The sequence below is a fragment of the Oncorhynchus tshawytscha genome, unplaced genomic scaffold (genome assembly GCF_018296145.1).
Source record: "Oncorhynchus tshawytscha isolate Ot180627B unplaced genomic scaffold, Otsh_v2.0 Un_contig_3761_pilon_pilon, whole genome shotgun sequence".
Lineage (NCBI taxonomy): Eukaryota > Metazoa > Chordata > Actinopteri > Salmoniformes > Salmonidae > Oncorhynchus > Oncorhynchus tshawytscha.
This window is the reverse complement of record NW_024609794.1, coordinates 365,335-384,391: the sequence shown is the minus strand read 5'-3', so window position 1 is coordinate 384,391 and position 19,057 is coordinate 365,335. Positions and strand designations below refer to the sequence as shown.

Sequence of the window (19,057 nt, the reverse complement as noted above, 5' to 3'; positions counted from 1 at the left end):
CATCCTCTCTCCTTCCCTTGTTTTTGTTCACTCACTCATTCCACACACATATAGTCCTAAAGGCTGGACGCAATGGGCACTGCAGCGCCCCTGGACCAATTTATAGGGGGTTAAGTCGCTTGCTTAAAGGCACAACGGCAGATGATGCATTTCCGCACTAGATTTTCCCGTCTTGAGTTGGGATTTGAACCGGCAACCCTCTGGTTGAGGCCTGCTTCTCTAACCTCTGCCTCTGATGTTGCACTGGATCTCCAATTGAAATAAAGTGTTTGGCCCACACTCTTTAGCAAGTCTAGTACCAGTGGTGAAACAACATACAATGTTGACAAATATACTGAACAAAAATCGAAACACAACAGTTTTACTGAGTTTACAGTTCATATAAGGAAATCAGTCAATTTACATAAATTCATTAGGCCCTAATCTATGGATTTCACAATACTGGGCACTGGTGCAGCCATGGGTGGGCCTAGGAGGGCAGAGGCCCACCCACTTGGGAGCTAGGCCCAGCCAATCAGAATGTGTTTTTCCCCACCAAAGGTTTTTTTTTTTCAGACCGAAATACTCCTCAGTTTCATCAGCTGTCCGGTCCTGGGCTGGTGTGGTTACATGAGGTTGGAAGTGGCTTGTGGTAGAGAAATGAACATTCAATTCTCTGGCAACAGCTCTGTTGGACATTCCTGCAGTTAGCATGACAATTACACGCTCCCTCAACTTGACATCCTTGGCATTGTGTTGTGTGACAAAACTGCACATTTTAGAGTGGCCTCATATTGTCCCCAGCACAGGGTGCCCCTGTGTAATGATCATGCTGTTTAATCAGCTTCTTGATATGCCACACCTGTCAGGTGGATGGATTATCTTGGCAAAGGATAAATTATCACTAACAGGAATGTAAAACAAGTGTGTGCACAATTTGAGAGAAATAAGCTTTTTGTGAGTATGGAACATTTCTGGGATATTTTATTTCAGCTCATGAAACATGGGACCAACACTTTACATGTTGCGTTTCTATTTTTCCTCAGTATATTTAGAGGAACTGAGGAATACATGGTAAAAATTACTTGAACTTTGTTAATTTCGCCTAGTGGGCTATGATGCAATGGTGGGTCTCCCAAAGGTAAACCAGCCATGCAGAAAGCCTAACCCCTTCCGTTCCTGATCCGAAGCAGCGTGCATCCCGGGATTTACACATTTCTCGCAACACTTGCTGTCGCACTCACAGTTGGTGCGCTTCTGCTGCCGAAAATCCACGTCCTTCTTTTGGAGTCGGAGTGGATGTGCGACATTAGAAAGTCCCTCCGATAGTTGACACGGATCATGAGGGTTTAAAACGCACCGCTGAACAGCTCTGTCTGTCTTGGGGAAAACCATGGGATCTCAGCGACTATGGAGCGTGTTATGTGTGATGGCGGTGTGCTATCAGACGGGGATGTCAAGCAGATACGGTAAGGGAGAGAAATGAACTGAGTCACTCAGAGGCAGGTAACAGGTCTACATACACAGCCATTTAGAAATCTCAGCCAAGGCAATAGCGTATAGTGAGTAAATCAATGCAATATATTGACGGGGTCCATGAGCCATATTCTGCTACTTACTTCAAACTGGATTTGCCAGAATAGCAACTAAGAATATAGCCACATATGCTCAATTATTTTAGTATCATTCACCATACTGTTTTGCTTTTCTGTGCATTGTAGCATAGTGTTATAAACAATGTGAATTTACTTATACATTTAGAGATTTCTGGATGTCAGTTATGTTTGTTTAGGCTATTGGAGGCTATTTATGTAGTCTGAATGTGAAATTGCGTCACAATACACTTGGTTTGATTGGTGACTTGAGGCTGTAGACTTCTGCTTGGATTGAATGATGGGTTTTGCGAAAACAGCGTCAGGCATGATTCATCATAACTCCTCTCCGCAATAATAGTGGAGCAAGGACCAGTAATAGCCTGCTGTGCCCCACGCCTTGGCTCGGCGCGCTCAATAAAAACAAAACTGTTTGAGAGTGAGGAGAGCGCTTCTTCACCTCATTTAAAAGTCAGAAGATTAGGGTTTGGTTTTTGTGTCGGCTACAGGTCTGGTGTTTTTGCTTTGGTGGATGACGATGTCATTTTGATTTGTGTAAAATGCACTGCGCTAAGTTTAAACAACATGCACTTGGCTATTGATGCAATGTCAACCCAATGCAATGAAATTGAATGACAACCTAGGCAACCACTCATAGGTTTACCAAGGCCCATTCTGTAATACTGCGATTACAACCACCCACTTGCTTACCACACATGACCTCACGCCCTCCAGGCTGGTTAGTAGTTCAATTACTAAAGTTGGATCCTGTTCTAATGGAGCCAGCCTACTGCTGGCAGTTTATCAATGTAGGCTGCAGCCAATCCTACCACCTCGAACTGTACATCAACAGCGCCTGCGCGCTCATTTCAGTACCATGGACAGTGCATACATACTCTCTACGTCAATGGCATGTGCGTTGGTTATAGCCAGTCATTTTAGAACCATGGACAGACGGCACACACAGACTCAGCACTGATGGTTCAGAACAGTGCGCTTGCTTTCTGTGTCGATGGCCGCTTGACATTTCAGTGCTGTAGAGGAGTGGAGGCAGACAGGCAGGCACACACACTGACCTTAAACTCAGTTCTGGTGAGATGTAGACCTGACTACTGTTAGTTCATCACACTAGGGGAAAATGTATTACTTTGCCTCCTTGATTTCCAGCTGTTCGACACGGTTGGTTATCTTGTAATGCGGTTATTGCTTACGTACCGTGTGTGTCAATCTGAGGAGAATTATACCATGTCTAACTGGCTATGACTGCCTTCCTTTTGACATGCCGGTTTGTGGAGTTATCAGAAGTGAAACAGTAGGCCTAACATTGTTGCAGGTAACTAATAAACCAATAGTAGCTACCCCATCGGTGTCTCTCACCACCACGACTGTAGTCAGAACCTGAAGGATCCTTCATTCATACGGCTTCACCCCATGTGAATAAACAGGAATGAGTGAGAACTACATATATTCTAATGTATTTGGAGATTTTGTTGGATGGCCAGACCAATTTACTGAGGATGTTTAAGGCACAACACTAACAAAGCTGAAGAGGCATATACACGTGTATGTATCAAGTATAACTCACCTATTGTGATGGTTATGAATCACATAATGATAGTCTTTAAATCCGGTGGTACTGATTGTTAGATCTGGTGGGGTGTTACATTTCTCAGGTTGTCAGACAGTGAGAGGTGAGACACAGGTGGTGTGTGACTTCAGCCCATAGCATCACCTGTCATGGCCATCTGTCTATATACACCTCGGAGGACAAAAACAAGTCTGTCTTCTGAAGATTAAAAGGGCCATCCGCAGTTGAAACAATAACAAAGAGGGCTCCCCGCCACCGTTTTGATAAAAAGTTGAGGGATGGGGTGGCTGGAGAAATGGAACCACTCTCAAATTCTGCCCATCAATTATATACAAATGATAGTTTTAACCATGTTTTGAGGCTATACAGTGTTTGTTTACATTCACATTGGAGTAAATCAAGCTTATCATGTTGGATTCTAATGGGGTACAACATTCTCATGAGGCATTTCTAAGTTTAAGATTACCCCTTTAAATCTGTCAAATGTAATTTGCATCCCAAATGGCACCCTATTCCCTATATATAGTGCACTACTTTAGACCAGAGCCCTATTCCCTATATAGCACACTAATTTAGACCAGGGCCCTATTCCCTATATAGTGCACTACTTTAGACCGGGCCCTATTCCCTATATAGTGCACTACTTTTGACCAAGGCCCATAGGGTACAATTTGAGATTCAGACTCTTATCTGAAGCTATAAAAGAGAATTCAAATGGACAAAGCCTCACCAGACTCACCATTATTCAACTCAACATGTCGTGTCTGTCATCACTCTATCCCTGTACTTATAGCCCATTACTTTATTGTCATTTCAGATATGATTGTAGTTGCAGTAACACATTAAAAATAGCCCTTGTGTCATAGAGTGCTCCCCCACTTCCTCTGTCCAGGCCATGACTCCCAGTGGTACAGATCTGCTATCTTAATTTGATCACTGTTGTTGCAGAGATGTGTCCTGCAAATTTTAGTGTATTCAAGGTTTTAAAAGGCTTCTAAAGTATGTAATAACCACCCGATTTGCACCAACGGAAAATGTATCAACCCCTACAAAAATGTCCATTAATTATAATCCACATAATAATTCCAATTTCATTTTCCTGCTATGAGAAGCAGGGTAAAATTAAGGTAGCACATCTGTAGGCTGAGAGAGAGTTTGAAGGGGGATAGAGAGACAGAGAGTTTGAGGGGGGTAGAGAGAGAGAGAGTTTGAGGGGGGTAGAGAGAGAGAGAGTTTGAGGGGGGTAGAGAGAGAGTTTGAGGGGGGTAGAGAGAGAGAGAGTTTGAGGGGGAGAGGCAGAGAGAGAGTTTGAGGGGGAGAGAGAGTTTGAGGGGGAGAGAGAGTTTGAGGGGGGGGAGAGGGAGAGAGAGAGTTTGAGGGGGAGAGGGAGAGAGTTTGAGAGTTTGAGGGGGAGAGGGAGAAAGAGTTTGAGAGTTTGAGGGGAGAGGGAGAAAGAGTTTGAGGGGGAGAGGGAGAAAGAGTTTGAGGGGGAGATTAGGGGAAGGGAGATAGAGGAAAACAAACTCAGATCATCATGGAGAAAGAACAGGAAACACCCAGTCATGTGACTGAGTTTAACTATGGGATTGAATTCATAAAGTGTGTGTGGGGTGGAAACATCCAAGGTGATAATTATGTCCATGCTGTTTGGAACTCCTTTATTTATGGAGCTCTGACTCATGCATGTATACAGCACAATGCAGCACATGTTGCCATGCTACAGTCCTGTTCTAATTATTGACTGCTGTAATAGCTTTTATTGACTGTTGTGGGATACACATAATCAGCTTACAGTACATGCCTCTTCCTCAGAAAGAACCTAGAATCCCGATAAACTTGTGTTGTGTGTTCACATCTCTCCCTCATATTTCTGAACAGCTGAAATAACAAAAAAACAGCCCAGAGAATTACGCCACGCAGTTTGAAATTACTGTTGCCATGATACTTACAACCCAGGTCACTTCAGTTTATTGGTCTTATTTCACATCTTGAGTTTCTTGAGGTAGAACACAATGGACAATTCCATAGATGACATCACAAGGTCACACCAACTGATAGAATGCTAAATACGTGATACAACACAGTGCTGTACAACAGTTCAGAATAGGCCTAGAATGCAGGGCCAAAGTATATGCTCTTAGATGTAGGATACAGCAATACTCATTACTAGAACAAGAGATGTACTATGACCTAGCCCCCTGGGATTGATAGTCTGTATTTTTGTATGTGGTTGATTGATTGACATGCTCTTGGGCCTCGGGGGCAGTGCACTAGTGGTTTGTCCAGTCTGTGATGGACTCTAGCTTGGCAACAATCTCCCCTGCTACTGCTGCAGACAGACGAGAGAGGGATGGACAGAGGAAGAGAGAGAGGAGTGTGAAGAAAGGGAGGGATACAGCGTGTATTAGTCATCATATCGCAGATATATCCAGACATGGATTCAAATAGTATCTGACTTCTTTCAAATACTTTGAGCCTTTGATTGAGCCTGCCTGAAGTGGCAGATGGACGGGGCTTGGACCGTTGCAACTATTCCATTGGTTCCGTTGCTCGGCGCCAGGCAAACTCAATCAAATGCAGCTAAAGTATTTGAAAGACAACTAATACTATTTCTGGTGCACGGAAAGACATGCTCTGTTTTCTCGTCTATGTTTCATCTTGTCTTGTCTGTGATCTTGTCTTTGTGTCTGGGGAATCGTATTGTTTTCCCCACAGAGAGACAGCCCTCTAGGCCAGTCTGTCTCCCGCTTCTGTTTTTGTAATACAGTACATACATAATCATGAATGCAAACTCACTCACATACGCACGCACACACACACATATACACACACACACATACACACACACACACACACACACACTCAGTGTGTACAGCCGTGTTGTGTCACATCTGGCCGTGTTTCCTCCCCAAGCAGATTGGAGCTCTGTAAAGGTCACCCATTACCTCCTTTATACATACATAGATACATACATACATACATACATACACACAGTCTGCCATCCAACACAACCCCCTGCTCTCTCTCAATTCAAAGGGCTTTATTGGCATGGGAAACATATGTTTACATTGCCAAAGCAAGTGAAATAAAAAATGAACAGTAAACATTACACTCACAAAAGTTCCATAGGAATAGAGACATTTCAAATGTCATTTTATGGCTATATACAGTTTAGTAATGATGTGCAAATGGTTAAAGTATACAAGGGAAAATAAATAAACATAAATATGGGTTGTATTTACAATTGTGTTTGTTCTTCACTGGTTGCCCTGTTCTTGTGGCAACAAGTCACAAACACTGCTGCTGCTGTGATGTCACACTGTGGTATTTCACCCAGTAGATATGGGAGTTTATCAGAATGTGGATTTGTTTTCAGATTCTTGGTGGGTCTGTGTAATCTGAGGGATATACAGAGCATTCAGAAAGTCTTCAGTCTTCAAGTCACAAACACTGCTGCTGTGATGTGATGGCACACTGTGGTATTTCACCCAGTAGATATGGGAGTTTATCAGAATGTGGATTCTTGGTGGGTCTGTGTAATCTGAGGAATATACAGAGCATTCGGAAAGTCTTCAGACCCACAAACCTTTTCCACATGTTGTGACGTTCAGCCTTATTCTAGTATATATATATGTTCAATCCCCCCCTCATCAATCTACACACAATACCCCATAATGACAAAGCAAAAACAGGTTTTTAGAATTTTTTGCAAATGTATTAAAAATAAACAACTGAAATATCACGTTTACATAAGTACAGTGCCTTGCGAAAGTATTCGCCCCCTTGAACTTTGCGACCTTTTGCCACATTTCAGGCTTCAAACATAAAGATATAAAACTTTATTTTTTTGTGAAGAATCAACAACAAGTGGGACACAATCATGAAGTGGAACGACATTTATTGGATATTTCAAACTTTTTTAACAAATCAAAAACTGAAAAATTGGGCGTGCAAAATTATTGGGCAGCCAGCTGGGCAGCCAGCTCTAAGAAGAATCTTGGTTGTTCCAAACTTCTTCCATTTAAGAAAGATGGAGGCCACTGTGTTCTTGGGGACCTTCAATGCTGCAGAAATAGTTTGGTACCCTTCCCAAGATCTGTGCCTCGACACAAACCTGTCTCGGAGCTCTACAGACAATTCCTTTGACCTAATGGCTTGGTTTTTGCTCTGACATGTACTGTCAACTGTGGGATCTTATATAGACAGGTGTGTGCCTTTCCAAATCATGTCCAATCAATTCAATTTATCACAGGTGGATTCCAATCAAGTTGTAGAAACATCTCAAGGATGATCAATGGAAACATAGCAAAGGGTCTGAATACTTATTTAAATAAGGTATTTCTGTTTAAAAAAATCTTTAATACATTTGCAAAAATGTCTAAAAACCTATTTTTGCTGTGTCATTATGGGGTATTGTGTGTAGATTGATGAGGAAAATGCTTTATTTAATCCAGTTTAGAATCAGGCTGTAATCTAACAAAATGTTGAAAAAGTCTAGGGGTCAATACTTTCCTAATGCCCTGTGTGTGTCTCTACTATGGTCATACATTTAGCAGGAGGTTAGGAAGTGCAGCGCAGTTTCCACCTCATTTTGTGGGGCAGTGTGCACATAGTCTTCTTTTGAGTGCCAGGTCTGCCTACGGCGACCTTTCTCAATAGTCAGTCACAGTGGTCAGGTGTTCTGCCACTGTGTATTCTCTGTTAGGGCCAAATAGCATTCTAGTTTGCTCTGTTTTTTTTTTTGTTAATTCTTTCCTATGTGTCAAGTAATTATCTTTTTGTTTTCTCATGATTTGGTTTGGTCTAATTGTGTTGCTGTCCTGGGGCTTTGTTTGTGTTTGTGAACAGAGCCCCGGGACCAGCTTGCTTAGGGACTCTTCTCCAGGTTCGTCCATCTGTAGGTGATGGCTTTGTTATGGAAGTTTGGGAATCGCTTCTTTTATGGTGGTTATAGAATTTAATGGCTCTTAAATTCTCTCTCTCTCGCTCTCTCATTTCCCTCCCCCAGTTTAATTCAAGGGTACATTATTGTCATGACATATGTCAATTGCCAGAAAATCTGAAATAATAGAAAATCTCTCTCTCCCTTCCTCCTCTGTCTCTTCCTCCCTCTCTATCTCTCTCTGTTCTTCCCCCTCCCTCTTTCTCTCTTTCTTTTCCTCTCTCTCTTTCTCCTCCCCCTCTCCATGTGCTTCTCAGGCTGTCTGTTTGAGAAGAAGCTCTGCCCCAGAGACCAACCATGCTCAGATGGTCAGTATGACATAACACCATCTCTCTATCTAACCCATCTTCTTCACTTCGTTTCACTATACAATCCTCTCTGTCACCAGACACTCCGGGAGGTGTTGGCAGTTCTTTAATAAGACAGGGGTGTCAAATTCTTAGTCCTCGTGCGCCAAAGTCTCTTCCTGTTTCCATTTCAGCTGTTACTGATTGGCTGGAGGCTACACAAATGTCCAATCAGTCTGTGGTCTAGACCTGGGAAATCAGGTGTGTAGCCTCCAGCCAATCAGTAACAGTAATTTATCAATAAGTTGAAACGGAAACAGGAAGAGACTTTGACGCTTGACAAAGATTTTTTATTATGTTGACAAGATGGTCGAGTGACCTCTCTAATAATGGAAATACATGTCCTCAAAGATGGAAGGCAGGCAGGAGGAGTCGAGATCAGGTATTTGTATTTATTATGGATCCCCATTAGCTGCTGCCAAAGCACCAGCTACTCTGGGGTCCAGCGAAATTAAGGCAGTTTATACAGTTTTAAAATGTTACAATACATTCACAGATTTCACAACACACTGTGTGCCCTCAGGTCCCTACTCCACCACTAACACATATCTACAATACTAATTCCATGTGTATGCGTGCGTGCTAATTTTTGTGTTGCTTCACAGTCCCCGCTGTTCCATAAGTTGTTTTTTAATCTGTTTTTAAAATGTAATTTTACTTCTGGCGTCAGTTACTTGATGTGGAATAGAATTCCATGTAGTCATGGATCTATGTAGTACTGTGTGCCTACCATAGTCTGTTCTGGACTTGGGGACTGTGAAGAGACCTCTTGTGGCATGTCTTGTGGGGTGTGCTTGGGTGTCCGAGCTGTATGCCAGTAGTTTAGACAGACAGCTCGGTGCATTCTACATGTTAATACCTCTCATAAATAAAAGTAGGGATGAAGTCAATCTCTCCTCCACTTTCAGCCAGGAGAGATTGACATGCATATTATTAATGTTAGCTCTCTGTGTGCATCCAAGGGCCAGCTGTGCTGCCCTGTTCTGAGCCAATTGCAATTTTCTGAAGTCCTTTTTTGTGGCTCCTGACCACACTACTGAACCGTAGTCAAGGTGTGACAAAACTAGCGCCTGTAGGACTTGCCTTGTTGATAGTGTTGTTATGAAGGCAGAGCAGTGCTTTATTATGGACAGACTTCTCCCCATCTTACTGCTACTACTGCATCAATATGTTTTGACCATGACAGTTTACAATCTAGTGTTTCTCCAAGCAGTTTAGTTATCTTAACTTGCTCAATTTCCACATTATTTATTACAATATTTAGTTGAGGTTTAGGGTTTAGTGAGGGTTTTGTTCCAAATACAATGCTTTTAGTTTTAGAAATATTTAGGGCTAACTTATTCCTTGCCACACACTCTGAAACTAACTGCAGCTCTTTGTTGAGTGTTTCAGTCATTTCAGTCGCTGTAGTAGCCTACGTGTATAGTGTTGAGTCATCCGCATACATAGAAACTCTGGCTTTACTCAAAGTCAGTGGCATGTCATTAGTAAAAATTGAAAAAGCATGGGGCCTAAACAGCTACCCTGGGGAATTCCTGATTATTACTGGATTATATTTGATAGGCTTCCATTAAAGAACACCCTTAACCAAATTATAGCAGGGGGTGTAAAGCCGTAACACAATAATGTCAAAAGCTGCACTGAAGTCCAACAAGACAGCCCCCACAATCATTTTATCATCAATTTCTCTCAGCCAATCATCAGTCATTTGTGTAAGGTGGCACTATTCTAGCCAATCAGAGGACAGATACGCTTGTGAACAACAGGCAAAACTCCATAACTCCAAGTTGCCAAAATGCTACATGCTTCCACTTATGTCAGTTCATTCATAACAACCTAACCATTACGAAACCTCTATTCGATCGAATAAGCCTCACGTAGCAAATTAGCAATAAAAAAGTTTGTTGACCAAATTCGACACTCTCATTGATCTCCACACAAAAATTCCTCACTTCCTGGTTTTATTTTCTTGGACAGACTTTGGGTGGAGTAAACCCTCTCTCTTCGCCTCTTCCTCTCTGCATTGGAGGACTAGAGTTTGACACCCTGTATTAAAACAAACAGTCCGCTAAGTGTAAAACCTACAGCACACACTGAACCCTGTATCTCTTTCCTTCCCCCCTCGTCCGTTATGTCTTCCCTCCTTCATTCACCCCACCTTGTTCCACCCCCTTGTGTCATCCCCCTTGTTCTACCCCCTTGTCTCATCCCCCTTGTCTCATCTCCCTTGTTTCCACCCCCTTATTTCACCCCTCTTGTCTCATCCCCCTTGTTTCATCCCCCCTTGTCTCACCCACCTTGTCTCTTGGAATCTGTTGTTTAATCTGTAACCAGTCACATCCTGTCTTTTAAAATGGTATTCGGTTCCCAGTGTGCATCCCAAATGGCCCCCTATTCTATGGACCCTGGGCAGAAGTAGTGCACTATATAGGGAATAGGGTGACATTTGGGACTTCATGCATATAATGACTTTAACCAGTTCAACTGTTGTGATGGGCAGGTGTTCTGCTGTCTACTGTCTCATAGGAAATACTACATTATTCATACTCAATTAACTCAATGGCAGTTGTCATGTGTTTCCTGATTTTTGTCTACAGAACTGCATGTGTGCAAATGTGTTTGCAAGTGTGTGTGTGAGCGTGTGTGTGAGCGTGTGTGCCTTCAAGTACGATGAGGCACACTCTGAGCATCAGTGTGTAAACACACGGCCTCTCTCCGTCAACCTGCTCTTAACCAATCACGTCTCTTTCCCACCGTTTCCATGGCAACAGTGACATCACCCGGCTGACGGCAGTGTCTCTCCCCCATGTGTATGTTAGAGAGAGAGAGAATAGAGCTGGGCGATGACTCATCGAGACCCACTCGCACATCTACAAACACACAAACATCACCATAGTACATCTCCATAGTACATCTCCATAGTACATCACCATAGTACATCTCCATAGTACATCACCATAGTACATCACCATAGTACATCCCCATAGTACATCTCCATAGTTGTGTGCGCGTGCATATGTGTTTATGTGCATGCGTGTGTGTGTTCTCTGTGCTTTGTAGATGTTCCTGCTGCCCCAGCAGGAGAGGGTTCTGCTGTGTTCTCTATATTCTGTAGGTTGGCTGTTTGGCCAGTCTCTGCTGCCCCAGCAGGAGAGGGTTCTGATGTGTTCTGATGTGTTCTGCTGTGTTCTCTATATTCTATAGATGGGCTGTTTGGCCAATGTCTGCTGCCCCAGCAGGAGATGGTTCTGTATGAGGTGTCGGTGCCTGTGCTGCACAGACTACAGGAGGTGATCAAGGAACTGATGATGCAAGGTAATTAAAGTCACACACACATGTACACACACACACACAGCCACATATAGACATATCCATACTCCATGCATAGCCACTAACCCATTCCCACAAAGGTTGTTAGGTCCAGAGTGTGGTTGTAAAAGTGAACTGTTACCTTAGTGATGGTAAAGATCATGATCAGATAATCAGGTCTCATCTGCTACCACGGCAACAGGGCTGAGGGCTCTATAAGGTCACACTCCTCAAGTTACCAGGTTACATCTATGACTACTGTGATTGACATCTGTATCGGCCTATGGCTGTGCAGGATTGTCCTGGCAGGATGACATCACCCAGTACGTCATTCGCAAGGAGCTGAGCCGTGTTTCACTGACCCGCCCCCTGTCTGGACGTCATGACAACCCCTCGTCTCAGTGAGTCTCCTGCTCCATTGACTATAATTAAAAGCAGATCTATAATTACATCTGTTCTATTTGTCTGCAGATTTCCACAGGAAGGTCTGTGACTCAATGGGGGAATTGTTTTGTAATAGCAGCCAGGAAAGGTTATGAGATTAGGAAGAGACCTTTAGAAAACCCCAGAACCAGATCTTTGAGTTTAGAGATGTTTAAAATCCAGTCCACGAGGAACAGGCCACAGCCTCTGCGTAGTGGTAGTTGATTGATTGGTTGGTTTTATTTGTCAGTTAAAAACGTATACACACAGTACATGTATATATTTTTAAACGTGGTCGGAATAGCATAATTCATTCAGATACTTATTTCCATTGTGGTCCCATTGATGAGTGACCTAAGCAGACAGTCAGTCACTGTCACTGAGCGTCTGACATAGAGCACAAGTAGACTAAGTCACACTCAAATGTTGTTAGAGAAAGTGGCCCTAAGAGGACTGTGGTCAAATACTCCTGCAGTAGAGGGAAGCCATCATCAGAGGACTGTGGTCACATACTCCTGCAGTAGAGGGAAGCCATCCTCAGAGGACTGTGGTCAAATACTCCTGCAGTAGAGGGAAGCCATCCTCAGAGGACTGTGGTCAAATACTCCTGCAGTAGAGGGAAACCATCACACATACTCCTGCAGTAGAGGGAAGCCATCATCAGAGGACTGTGGTCAAATACTCCTGCAGTAGAGGGAAGCCATCCTCAGAGGACTGTGGTCAAATACTCCTGCAGTAGAGGGAAGCCATCCTCAGAGGACTGGAGTCACATACTCCTGCAGTAGAGGGAAGCCATCATCAGAGGACTGTGGTCAAATACTCCTGCAGTAGAGGGAAGCCATCCTCAGAGGACTGTGGTCAAATACTCCTGCAGTAGAGGGAAGCCATCCTCAGAGGACTGGAGTCACATACTCCTGCAGTAGAGGGAAGCCATCATCAGAGGACTGTGGTCAAATACTCCTGCAGTAGAGGGAAGCCATCACCAGAGGACTGTGGTCACATACTCCTGCAGTAGAGGGAAGCCATCATCAGAGGACTGTGGTCAAATACTCCTGCAGTAGAGGGAAGCCATCCTCAGAGGACTGGAGTCACATACTCCTGCAGTAGAGGGAAGCCATTTTTAGACAGGTGCAGGATGACTTGGAAGTTGAGTTCTTGTGAGTGAGGGAAGCTATGTTCCCTATGAGGGTCTGCAAGTGCTAATGGGTTGGCCTTATTCTGATATTCTCCATTCATACTGTATTTCTCAGGTCCTCAGAACCTGTGCAGAATGCCCATCTTTCCAAGATGCAGTATCCTCCCAGGACCAAGGCTCAAGGGGACGATCCCAACCCAGACCTGATGCAGAGTTACCTGGACTACATGATCGTGGATCCCCCCAAGGCCTCCCAGTCCCTCCACATGCAAACTCTGGACCCTTACACCTACCGCCAGGTGGGAATGGACACACACATATACACACACACACCCATATACACACACACACACATCTACAGTGTATTTATATCATACAACTCATAGTTATATGGTATCTAGCTACTGTATATACATTCATACACAGAACTACTATTACCACGTACAGTTCATGTGTGTAAGAATGTATATACAGTACATAGATACTATATAACTGAGTCGTATGATATAAATACACTGTAGATAGATACCATATAACTATGAGTAGTATGGTGTAAATACACGTAATCTCTACAGTAGATAGATACTATGATATAAATACACTGTAGATAGATACCATATAACACCCCACAAGACCTGCCACGAGGTCTCTTCACAGTCCCCAAGTCCAGAACAGACTATGGGAGGCGCACAGAACTACATGGGGCGGGAGGTAGCCTGGTGATTAGAAAGTTGGGCCAGTAACCGAAAGGTTTCTGGGTTGAATCCTAGAGCTGACAAGGTAAAAATCTGTCATTCTGCCCCTGAACAAGGCAGTTAACCCACTGTTCCCCGGTAGGCTGTCATTGTAAATAAGAATTTGTTCTGAACTGACTTGCCTCGTTAAATAAAGGTTACATTTGAATTTAAAAATAAATAAGAATGCATAGAGCCATGGAACTCTATTCCACATCAGGTAACTGATGCAAACAGTAAAGTTAGATTTTAAAAACAGGTAAAAATACACCTTATGGAACAGCGGGGACTGTGAAGCAACACACACAGGCACAGACACACAAATACACATATAATAACATAAGCACTATACACACATGTTAACATGGATTTAGTACTGTACTGTAGTTGTAGAGTAGGGGTCAGAGGTCACACAGTGGGTTGTGAAATCTGTGAATGTATTGTAATGTTTTTAAATTGTATAAACTTCCTTCATTCTGCTGGACCCCAGGAAGTTAATGGGGATCCATAATAAATACAGTAGATTGTATCAATTCCTTTTCCCAGAGGGCATCTCTGTGTCTGTTTATGGGTTTATTAAGCAGCAGCATGGTTACCAAGATGACGAGGAGCGCTCTCTTAACTCTCTGGAGGGTGGTGGTTTCCCCCGCCCTTCTTCTCACGCCGGGGGTAAAGGGTCCCGCCCCCAGGACCGAGACCGCCAGGTGCTCCAGGACCTGGTCTCCCTGTACCTCTCCTCCCCCGCCCAGCCGGCCTCCCGCCACCGTGGGGCAGCAACACCGATCTCTACCTCTCCCTTGTACCAGGACCTGGACTTCCCTCTGGACTACGCAGAGGACTACGTTTCCCAGCAGGACGTGGAGGTCCGCAAGCAGCAGCAGCTGGATCAAACGCAGAGGAAAGCTCAGAAGGACTACGGATCGCTAGCTGGATTGGATGGTGAGTGTGAGGCAGTCAGTGTGTGTGTGTGTGTGTGTGTGTGGGGGTTGGGGTGTGTGTCACAGGAGGTTGGTGGCACCTTAATTGGGGAGGATGGGCTCGTGGCAATGACTGGAGCAGAATCAATGGAATAGTATCAAAGATACATCAAATGCATGGTTTCCATGGCTTCCATGTCTGATGCCATTCCATTCACTCTGTTCCAGCCATTATTATGAACAGTTCTCTCCTCAGCAGCCTCCACTGGGTGGGTGGGTGGGTGGGCCACATGAGAATATATCACATTGGGCCTCCCCACCACAGGCCACACCAACCCTGTGCAATTGCTGTAACCAAACACCTCCAGAACCCAATCGACCCATTCAAAGCTTTAAATAACTCTAGCTTTGCAGGCCTGCAACTCTCTTGTAGTCTAATATTTACTGACAGTGAGCTGTGAAAATATAACACTGTGCAGACATGCATGCAACATTCTGCATACAGTGGAATTCACTATTCGATGCAAGACTGATCCCCTCTATAAAAATGTGCCATCTTTTACAGTCTTCAATGGAAAATTCTCTTAACATTAATGAATAACTTAAAATAAATATAACATAAATATACATTAACCTCTTCAATTAAAATAAATTAACATTAAATTATCTATAGAATGATATAACAAATAAAATAATAAAATCAGCAGCAGATTTTTGAACTAAGTATACATACCAACTAGAAAATAAGCAGCTGTAAAAGTAGAAATGGAAAATGAAATGAAAAGGCCTGATGGTGGCGCTAGAGGAAAGGTCAAGAGGTCACCAAATCAATAGGTTTCTTCCACTTGGGGTCTTGATTGTACTCAACAAATTTTATGGCAATCCAACCATTACTTTTAGATATATCTTGTTCTCAGTCTGTTCTCAGTCTTGTTCTCAGTCTGTGGGCGTCATGTGTGTAGTGATCCAATATCCACAGCCATGTCATTTAACAGTTATGGCACTTGTTCAGCCTTACTCACCAAGAGCCCAGCGCCGAGCCTTCCTGCTAGCAAAGTCACTGATCAAGTCTTTGAAGTCCAGCTTTCTAGGACTTTCAATGGACAGCATGGCAAGACTACAAAGCCGGTCCTGGGACATAGTGGACCTCACATAGTTGTTTATCAGTTTTAGCTTACTGAAAGCTCTCTCGCCACCAGAAATATACGTAAAGCAATGCCCACGTCTCCAAAAATGCTTTGCAAGCTGCATCTTACAAATTGCGTTCAGGAGACCAAGGGGACATGTTAGAGGGGAAAGTAGCAGCATGTACAGTGTTCAGGAGACCAAGGGGACATGTTAGAGGGGAAAGTAGCAGCATGTGTTCAGGAGACCAAGGGGACATGTTAGAGGGGAAAGTAGCAGCATGTACAGTGTTCAGGAGACCAAGGGGACATGTTAGAGGGGAAAGTAGCAGCATGTACAGTGTTCAGGAGACCAAGGGGACATGTTAGAGGGGAAAGTAGCAGCATATACAGTGTTCAGGAGACCAAGGGGACATGTTAGAGGGGAAAGTAGCAGCATATACAGTGTTCAGGTGTCAGGAGACCAAGGGGACATGTTAGAGGGGAAAGTAGCAGCATATACAGTGTTCAGGAGACCAAGGGGACATGTTAGGGAGGGAAGTAGCAGCATATACAGTGTTCAGGAGACCAAGGGGACATGTTAGGAGGGGAAAGTAGCAGCATATACAGTGTTCAGGTGTCAGGAGACCAAGGGGACATGTTAGGGAGGAAGTAGCAGCATATACAGTGTTCAGGAGACCAAGGGGACATGTTAGGGAGGAAGTAGCAGCATATACAGTGTTCAGGAGACCAAGGGGACATGTTAGGGAGGAAGTAGCAGCATATACAGTGTTCAGGAGACCAAGGGGACATGTTAGGGAGGGAAGTAGCAGCATATACAGTGTTCAGGAGACCAAGGGGACAAGTTAGGGAGGAAGTAGCAGCATATACAGTGTTCAGGAGACCAAGGGGACATGTTAGGGAGGAAGTAGCAGCATATACAGTGTTCAGGAGACCAAGGGGACATGTTAGAGGGGAAAGTAGCAGCATATACAGTGTTCAGGAGACCAAGGGGACATGTTAGGGAGGAAGTAGCAGCATATACAGTGTTCAGGAGACCAAGGGGACATGTTAGGGGGAGGGGAAAGTAGCAGCATATACAGTGTTCAGGAGACCAAGGGGACATGTTAGGGGGGGGGAGTGGCAGCATATACAGTGTTCAGGAGACCAAGGGGACATGTTAGGGAGGAAGTAGCAGCATATACAGTGTTCAGGAGACCAGTTATGGGGATGGGGAGACGGGGCTGGTTCAGGGGGGGAGACGGCTGGTTCATGGGGATGGGGAGACAGGGCTGGTTCAGGGCTATGGGGAGACAGGGCTGGTTCAGGGGGATGGGGAGTAGGGCTGGTTCAGGGGATGGGGATGGGGAGACAGGGCTGGTTCAGGGGGTGGGGATGGGGAGATAGGGCTGGTTCAGGGCTATGGGGATGGGGAGACAGGGCTGGTTCAGGGCTATGGGGATGAGGAGACAGGGCTGGTTCAGGGCTATGGGCATGGGGAGACGGCTGGTTCAGGGGGGGGGATGGGGAGACAGGGCTGGTTCAGGGGGTGGGGATGGGGAGACAGGGCTGGTTCAGGGGGTGGGGGTGGGGATGGGGAGACAGGGCTGGTTCAGGGCTATGGGGATGGGGAGACAGGGCTGGTTCAGGGGGTGGGGATGGGGAGACAGGGCTGGTTCAGGGGGTGGGGATGGGGAGACAGGGCTGGTTCAGGGGGTGGGGATGGGGAGACAGGGCTGGTTCAGGGGGTGGGGATGGGGATGGGGAGACAGGGCTGGTTCAGGGGGTGGGGATGGGGATGGGGATGGGGAGACAGGGCTGGTTCAGGGGGGGATGGGGATGGGGAGACAGGGCTGGTTCAGGGGGGGATGGGGATGGGGAGACAGGGCTGGTTCAGGGCTATGGGGATGGGGAGACAGGGCTGGTTCAGGGGGTGGGGATGGGGAGACAGGGCTGGTTCAGGGCTATGGGGATGGGGAGACAGGGCTGGTTCAGGGGGTGGGGATGGGGAGACAGGGCTGGTTCAGGGCTATGGGGATGGGGAGACAGGGCTGGTTCAGGGGGGTGGGGATGGGGAGACAGGGCTGGTTCAGGGGTATGGGGATGGGGAGACAGGGCTGCTGAGCCTGAAGCTGCGACTGTTGGGCCTGGCACCAGGCAGGGTCAGGGACAAGTAATTTAGTATGAACAGTTTGCTAAAAGTTTGCTTGCATTGATTAAATGTTGGCTAAAAAAGGAGCGAAATGTAAACACTCAGAATTTTCTGTGAAGATAATATTAAGTAACTAATGTTAGGGGAGCAAAAGTAGCTTATTTCACTACAGACGAAGCTAACAGGTTCATTTCCACCAGTCACGGACGACACCCACCTTCCTTTGTGAAACATTGGGTGACATACTGTCGGCCTTTTCTCTCTCCTGTCCTTCTTTTCTTTCTTTTCGTTTCTGGAAGCCAGATTTTTCTTTAGGAAACTGAGACATGATGCTCCACCGGCACTCGTCACTCACAATTCACTGCTAGCAAGTACCTGTCGCGCTTGGTTTCAAATCAAATCAAATTGTATTATTTTATGTGAATAGTCTGAGTAGCCATTAGACTAGATGTTCAGGAGTCTTATGGCCTCTTGGTCCTAGACTTGGTACTCAGGTACCGCTTGCCATGTGGTAGCAGAGAGAACAGTCTATGACTAGGGTGGCTGGAGTCTTTGACCATTTTTAGGGCCTTCCTCTGACATCGCCTGGTATAGAGGTCCTGGATGGCAGGAAGCCCCAGTGATGTAATGGGCCGTTCGCACTACCCTCTGTAGTGCCTTGTGAATTTTGACCTGTCTAAAGGTCCTGGGGGCAGGATCAAACCATTTCATGTAAATAGAGGGGGTTGGGCAATACAGAGACTCTCTGGATGTTTACTTTTTGCCAAAAACAAGAAAATAAAAATAAACCGTTAGTTTATTAGTACATTGTAAATAAAATATTATATTAATGATGA

General features: G+C 44.9%; 1 protein-coding gene across 5 annotated transcripts in view; it reads left to right on the top strand.

Annotated features, from left to right (window-relative positions):
• The first annotated feature begins 1,193 nt into the window (after positions 1–1,193).
• The window catches only part of LOC112217940 (receptor-type tyrosine-protein phosphatase-like N), a 35,908-nt gene continuing 18,044 nt past the window's right edge, over positions 1,194–19,057 (top strand). For 2 of the 5 annotated variants that reach the window (XM_042318155.1, XM_042318152.1), the window contains exons 1-6: positions 1,194–1,448; positions 8,359–8,409; positions 11,653–11,763; positions 12,053–12,158; positions 13,431–13,614; positions 14,631–14,988. In XM_042318155.1, coding sequence (XP_042174089.1) covers positions 1,373–1,448; positions 8,359–8,409; positions 11,653–11,763; positions 12,053–12,158; positions 13,431–13,614; positions 14,631–14,988 — 886 coding nt within the window. In that variant the 5' untranslated portion in view covers positions 1,194–1,372. The remainder of the gene's footprint in view (positions 1,449–8,358; positions 8,410–11,652; positions 11,764–12,052; positions 12,159–13,430; positions 13,615–14,630; positions 14,989–19,057) is intronic. The other 3 variants (XM_042318157.1, XM_042318153.1, XM_042318154.1) reach the window with 2 other exon arrangements.